Genomic DNA, 7,849 nt, shown 5'->3' on the forward strand with positions numbered 1-7,849 from the left:
CACTACAAACGTGGCATATAGAAGTAATTGTTCTTAAACATATATTAACATAAATTATACATAAATTACAGAACGCAATAAACAAAGATAAAATTATGACATTAGTGCAAGTTGAGAGTGCATTAGGGATTAAAAGGCCTGTCAAGAATAGGGGCATGTACTGGAGGGTGGCAAATGTGTTCAAGAAAGGAGTAAGGAAAGAAGAGTGGTAGGAGCATGGAATATGCTGTCAGGGGTAGTGGCAGAGATAGATACATTAGATTATCCTGTGACAATCTTGGAAATTATCAACGAATGAGTCTTATGTCAGTGATGGACAAACTATTGGAGAGGATTCTTAGAGAGAGGACTTATTAGAATTTGGAGAGGGATAGATTGATTAGAATTAGTGAGCCTGACTTCATTCAGGGCAGGCAGTGTCTCACAAGGCTGAGGGAATTATTCAAGGAAGTGACAAAATACTGTGAGGAATGTAGAGCAGTGGATATGGTGTACATGGATTTCAGTGAAGAATTTGATAATGCTCATTCATAAAGTCAGAAGACGTAGGATCCAGGGAACCTTGTTTGTGTGGAGTCAGTATTGGCTTGCCCACAGAAGGCAGAGGGCAGTATTAGATAGAGCAGAGCCTACCTGGATGTCTACGAGCAGTAATGTTCCACAGTGATCTGTTCTGGGAATCATACCTATTGTGATTTTTATAAATGATTTGGATGAGGGAGTGGCAAGGTGCTTAGTATGTTTGCAGATGACCCAAACTTTAGTGCTGTTGTGGATAGTGTGAAAAGTTGTTGTAGATACAAATTGGACATTGGTATGATGCAGAGAAGTGGCAGATAGAGTTCTAAATGGGACAAAGATAGGATGTACATAATGGCATAATTTTTTGTTGCCCTTTATCTGTCGAGAAATTGAGTTAAAGAGCCATGAAGTAACCCTATAAAACTCAGATTAGTCCACATTTGGAGTATTGTATTCATCTCTGGTCTCCTAATTATAGAAAGGAAATATGCGGAGGAGATTTACCAGGCTACTGGCTGGAATAGAGAGCATGTCTCATGAGAAAGGGTTGAGTGAACTAGGGCTTTTCTCTTTGGAATGAAGCTGCCTTGATAAGAGAAATATACAATGATAACAGGCGTTGATAGAGCAGATGGGCAGAGCCCCTTTTTCAGAAAGAAAATTGCTCATGTGAGAGGGCATAATTTTAAGAAGTTGGGAAGAAAGTATGGGGGGTTGTCAGAGGCAGGTCTTTTGCAGAGAGTGGTGGGTGCATGGACTGTGCTCCCGGGGGTAGGGGTAGAGACAGATAGAATAGAGATATTTAAAAGATTGTTAGATAGATACATAAATAAAAGAAATAGAGGGCTATGCGGGAAGAAAACATTAAACTGAATTGTCTTTTTTACTTCGTATACATGAGGACTAAAAATCTTTACGTTGCGTCTCCGTCTAAATGCACGATGTGCAAATTATAGTAATTTATAATAAATAGTATGTACAACAGGACAGTCAATATAACATCGATATACAATTGTATCAGCATTGATCTTGGAGTAGATTAAAAATTCGGCTCGGCATACTGGGCCAAGTTTCTGACGTGATAGCAGAAGGGGAAAGAGCTGCTATTGAACTGATAACACGATGACATTTTATGTAACATTAATTTCAATGTTCGCCGTTACATGCTTTAAGAAAATGACTTGCCTTGAAATTAAGTAGATTCTAGTCACGCATTTCCGGACAATTATTTCCATAATTTCCAGAACATATATACATCTGGTATTTTATGCTACTACGCAGACATCCCACCCTGCAAAAACTCATTTCAGGGAGGTAGCACCATAAATTTGCGGGAGACTTCCGGGAGAGGGGGAATGTCTGCAATAGAGTAGCTCCTTAGCAGCTAACCAGCTAGTTTAAGTAACGTTAGCTACGCTAATGAACGAATGACACCTGTTAAACTCACCTCAACATGTCTTTTACAGTCTTAACCCACCATGGGCAATAGAAAAGTCACTGTTGCAAACAGTGCAGCGAACAACACTGTCATTATTTTTGACCCCTATTAGGCAGGGATACACTTTAGTGCAGTCTGGGGTGACGTACGTTTTATATTTTTTTGGAACACTCTTCCATGGCGCTCTCTCTTGCTTTCTCTCGCTCGGTCGCTTTCAAAAAAATTGATTTCCGTGATATTGTATATAATTTGCGGGCATCAGGGAGCCACTATTCATATGCGGGAGACTCCCGGAACTTCCGGGAGAGGTAGGATGTCTGTACTACATGGCAACATAATCTCGGGTTTATTTTCTACACATTTCGATCATTAATCGGTTTCACATTTTATTCCAAGCGTGCTCGCAACGGCGTGAGAGGCAGGTACTTTGCCTAAGACAGGTACTGAGGTTCTGTACGGAAAGTCGCCCCAGTCCTCGATCTGCAATGGGAAACTTGGCTGACACAGTGAAGAAACTCACTCCAAAAGATGATTGGGTGGCTGAAAGGAACTGGGCAAGGAACGGCTGCGACAAGTTTATCAAGATCTGAAATTCAATGCACGGACAAAGCCAAAGCAACAGAATCACTCGTTGCAGTCCCCTACTTCGGTCTCAGTGTTTAACCCCTCCACCTTCCCCCACCAGTTTAAGATGTAAAGCCGAGAACCCACCTCCCGAATCGCTCAGCAGCAGGTAAATAATCGTGAGGCCGGAGACGATCCCAGAACCTATCTTTGCCATTTGCTCTGTGAAGAAGAAGATTGTCATTAAATGTTGCAATGCTGCGCGAGCTTTGGTTATATCTTTCGGGCGGGCGAGCACAGGAAGGGGCGGGGAGGTTGAAAACAGTTTGAAAGGGAGATGCGAGAGTGAAGAGGAAACGTTCAGTCCATCGCGGACGATGTCAGCTCTTAGCTGAGAGAACTCATCGGTCCTCGCCACTCCACCTGTACCCCTACAACCTATTTTTCCTCTACTTTCCATCGACTTCCTTTCATCCATATAATTCAGGCAGACAGCACCCGAACGGAGGAACAGAATCCACGCTGATCTTTATCTGCCCATTTTCACCAATGCGACATGAGCCCATTTTTAATTCCCTTCGTATACCCATCAACTGCCTCACACCCTACCACTCATCAACACGCTCTGTTTAGCTTCTCACGACTAATTAACCTATTGTCTCTAGGAGATGGTAGGAAATCGGGGCATCCGGGGAAACCTACGCGATCACCGGCACAACGTCCAGACTCCATGCAGACAGCACCGGAGGTCGGATCCAACCCGGGCTCCTGGAGCTGTGAGACAGTAGTTCCGCCACCCTCAGAAGCTGCGGACAGGTTACGACTGACTACAGCACCTTTAGTTAAGGGACGGAACACAGCTACTGTATATTCAGCAAATAGGGACAAAGTGAGGAACAAACTAGGTATTAAACAGCAGCAGAGTGGGTGGATGGGGGTTCGTTTGCAATATCTAAGAGAAGACTGGATGAGTACATGGATGGGAGGGGTACTGAGATCTATGGTCCATTTGTGGATCGATGGGACTAGGCAGAATAACAGTTCATCGAAGACTAGATGGGCCAAACGGCCTGTTTCCGTGCTGTCGTTCTCTATGATTGTGACAAAACGCTGACTCTATGAGAAACCCCTTATGTCATGGTCCGGTCTGTAAAGTCTGCATTCCGGTTCACGGGCCTGTCCATCGACCTTGCTCCAGGTTTTCCTGTCTACCCTGTTTCTGTTCCTGTTTGAGCACTAACTGAAGCAGCTGTTTCTCGTTGGGGCTGGCTGCATAAATATCTCCAGAGACTCCTTATATTCCTTCCCCTGCCTTCTGTTTCCTTGCCTGAAGCCTTGCCTTGTCTTGCCAGTAACTCTCGCCTCACCTTGCATTACCTGAAGCCTTGCCTTGTCTTGCCAGTAACTCTCGCCTCGCCTGAAGTTCTTGTCTTGCCTTGCATTGCCTGAAGCCTTGTCTTGTCTAGCCGGTAACTCTCACCTCATCTTGCCTGAAGTCTTGTCTTGGAGCCACCCTGTACTTCGCTCCATTCCTGTCCCTTGCCTCCATCGGGTACACCAGGCCAGATTGCCGTTACCCTGCGGTGGGTCCTGTCCCTTCCTGTCCCTTGCCTCCATCGGGTAAGCCAGGCCAGATTGCCGTTACCCTGCGATTGGTTCTGTCCCTTCCTGTCCCTTGCCTCCATCAGGTGGAGATCCGCGCCCTGCCCAGGATTACCTCGCCCTGCCCAGGAGGAGCATCAAGCCCCCAAGTCTCTGGTCTCCAGCCTCGCCTCAAGTCTCTGGTCTCCAGCCTCGCCTCAAGTCTGAAGACTCCAGCCTCGTCCTGCTTGCCGGCCAAGTCACGTCCTTGCCTAGTTCTGGGGTCCGGGCCAGAGGAAAGACCCAGGTTCTAGGTCCTTGTCCAGTCTCTGGCTCAGAATCCCAGCCTGGGGTCCTAGCTCTCTTGTCCAGTCCTGTTCCGGGTTCCTGGTTTTCAGGTCCATGTCCTAGCCCTCACCCTGTATCCTAGTCCTGTCCCTAGTACTTCATTGTCTGTGTCTTGCACTTGGGTCCGTTCCCAGCCACCCCCTTATGACACCATAACAACTCCAGCAACAGCTATGGAGGGAAATGCACAGTCAGCGTTTCGTGTCTAGAACCTTCATCTGTCCATTTCCCTCCATATCTGCTGGTTGACACATTGAATTCCTCAAGCGTTTTGTGTGTTTTTACAGATTCCAGCATCTGCAGTCTCTTATTTCAAAATACTGAGTCCAGCCACCAACGAATATATTCAGAAAAGGTAAGGGTCTGATATAAGACCAGCAATTACAGAGGATCTGACAGTAACAGAGTAATAACATGGGGAGTGGAAGCATGGAACGCATGCTGCAAGCCGAGCCACGGAACTGGCTCCTAAACTTCCTTCTTTTTTCTTGACCGCCGCCTCAGTAAGTCATCACGCATAGATCCCGTACATACCGGTCTCGTCATTCATCCTTAGAGGAACATGCTGCTCCAGGTCTCTTGATATCATACTTCCTTTTCTTTTCAAATAGGTTCAGCGGGTCATTCTCCAGTTTAACAACCTAACCTTTGGGCTGTCCTTCCTTTTCCCATCACTATCTTAAATGTAATATAATTATGGCACGAGAACTAAAATGCTCTGATTGCCACTTCAACAATTTGCGATGCTTCTTTCCTTTAGAGAAGGTCCACACTATTGCATCAGCCCAACTAGGAGCCTCTAAATAGTGACCCTAGAAATAAAAAAGGCAACGTCCTCTTTTCACCCATACATCTGCTTTTAGCTGGCTGGTGGTGTAGTGGCATCAGCGCCGAACTTCGGAGCAAAGGCCCCCGAGTTGGAATCCAGCCGTCACCCTTGCACGCTTTCCATCCGTGCTGGGTTGAGCGTCGTGCTAGCAACTCGGTCTCGTAAAAAAATAAGAAAGCCTGCTAAAAATAAAACACCGTCATGACGGCATCCCGATGACTCCACTCAGAGTTAAGAGCTATAAAATACATCTGCTTTGCCTCTATCCTGGAACATTCCATGTATCCTGGAACATATGTGTGCGCATGCGCCGGTCGTGCATGCAGCCAGGTACAGCCATTCCGATCTATTCTTACTTTCTTCTTCTTACTTTTTAATTTACGTTATTTTTTTGTATTTTTTTCTCACGGTAACACGTCGAAGCTGCATCCTCTCTAACGTGCTGGTAGAGAGAGTTTTATTTGGTTTTTTTTAGCGCTGGAAATGGTTACATCCCGACACGCGGGACAGAAGCAAGGTCGCATTGTGTATTCCACGGACCAGCAAATGCCGGCCGGTTTAGCGAGCAGAGCGGCGGACAGCCCTGCTGAAATCCAGAGGAAAACACACAGATGCAGAGGGGGATCACAAAGCTGAGGGAAGAGGACTGGGTCGAGACAATAGAGACTTATGGAGAAGAGGAGTTTGGTGGGTAATACCATTCCGGCTGACCGGAAGTGCACTGAGAGCGGTAAGTGTAAAGGAGATGGGTGCTTACTGATCTGATTAACAACAGATGGTGCAATCCGGGGCATATTACGATTGAGGAACGTGTTTGCAGACTGGATATTGAACTTTTTACTGTTGGACTTCGGCCACATTCCACCGTGATACAACACTTGGCGGCTCGGGAGGTCATTCCTGCCTGTGGCCATCGAACGTGCAGTTCCTCCCGTGGAGGGTCAGACACCCTGAGCCAATAGAGTGGTCCTGGACTTATTTTCCATCTGGCATAGTTTGCCTTTTGTTGTTTGATTGTTGGAGGTTTTTGTATTGCTATATTTACGCTCTATTCTTGGTTGGTGCGGCTGTAACGAAACCAAATTTCCCTCGGGATTAATAAAGTATATCTATCTATCTATCTATCTATCTATCTATCTATTTATCTATCTATCTATCTATCTATCTACCTATCATTGATCCTGCTTCAATAATGACTGAGAAGTCCCAGTTTCTCCATTTTATCCATTAAGCTTCGAAATAAATGGAATTTGTTCAATATTTATTTCCCTCCGCTTAAAATGTCTCTGCCTATCCTAATCCAATAGCGTGTTCCTGCTCGTGTTCCGTCCTCACCCTTACCTCCAGCACCCCCACCCCCAAAGCCAATCTAGTATCTAGTTTAAACCCTCTGTGTTCGTACGTCACGCCCTGTGGACAGATATAGTCTGCTCCGTGTACGCCTTTCATTTCCTATCAACTACTGTCAGGCCGCTCCTCATCTGTGTGGAGCTCTACCCTGTGGCTTGGCTGAGCACAGCAAACAGATGGAAGTACTGATGCAATCAGAATCAGAATCAACTTTAAAATCACTGGCTATGTTGTGAAATTTGTTGTTTAGCGGTAGCAGCACATTGCAATACAATAAATTTAAAACTAAAAAATTACAAAATAATCGATAAACAAATAAAATAAGTTCTGCAAAAGGGAGCAAAATCAAGATAGAAAGAGAAAACGAACGTGTGTTGCTGGGATTTCCAGCATCTACAGATTTTCTCTTGTTTGAGAAATAAAAAAAAATCAGTCAGATATATTGTCCATGGCATCTGGGAGAAACTGTTCCTGAATGGTTGAGTGAGTGAGTGACGTCAGGCTTCTGTACCTTACTCCCACTTTTAGTATATCCCTCTGATATCTTTACTTCCCCTTCCCCCTTTTTCTGTTTCCCACTCTGGTCTCTTACCTCGTCTCCTCACCTGCCTATCATGCACCCCTGGTACACATCCTTCTTCCCTTTTCTGTTAGTCCACTCTCCTCTCCTACCAGATTCCTGCTTCTCCGGCCATTGACTTTTCTCATTCACCTGACTTCACCTATCATCTTCTAGCTCTTCTCATTCCCTTCCTCCACATTTTTATTCTGGTATCTTCCTTTCCAATCCTGAAGAAGGGTCTCCGCCAAAAAACATCAATCATTTCCAGAGATGCTGCATATCGCAGCAAGGGAAACAATGCTACACCTGCCCATTCACATCTTCCTTTATCTCCAATCAAAGCCCAACAATCTTTGCAGGTCACGCAACACTTCACCTGCGAATAAATTGGGGTCGTCTATTGAAACCAGTGCTCCAGATGTGGCCTTATTTACATTGGTGAGACAGACATAAATTGGACGTCTGCTTTGTTGAGCACTTTTGCTCCATCTATCAAAAGGAAAATTTGCCCATGGACAGCCATTTTAATTCCTGTCTCTATTCCCGTTCAGACTTGACGGTCCTTGGGCTCACTGTTTTTTCCACGATGAGGCCATTCTGAGGGTGGAGAAACAACATTTCATATTCCGTCTGGGCAGCCTCCAACTATCTAGTT

General features: G+C 45.3%; 1 protein-coding gene across 1 annotated transcript in view; it reads right to left on the reverse strand.

Moving 5' to 3' along the window:
• The window catches only part of LOC134347284 (SLAM family member 5-like), a 35,703-nt gene extending 32,924 nt beyond the window's left edge, over window positions 1–2,779 (reverse strand). The window contains exon 1 of the mRNA XM_063049685.1: window positions 2,672–2,779. Coding sequence (XP_062905755.1) covers window positions 2,672–2,768 — 97 coding nt within the window. The 5' untranslated portion in view covers window positions 2,769–2,779. The remainder of the gene's footprint in view (window positions 1–2,671) is intronic.
• Window positions 2,780–7,849: the final 5,070 nt, after the last annotated feature.

The sequence above is a fragment of the Mobula hypostoma genome, chromosome 5, assembly GCF_963921235.1.
Source record: "Mobula hypostoma chromosome 5, sMobHyp1.1, whole genome shotgun sequence".
NCBI lineage: Eukaryota > Metazoa > Chordata > Chondrichthyes > Myliobatiformes > Myliobatidae > Mobula > Mobula hypostoma.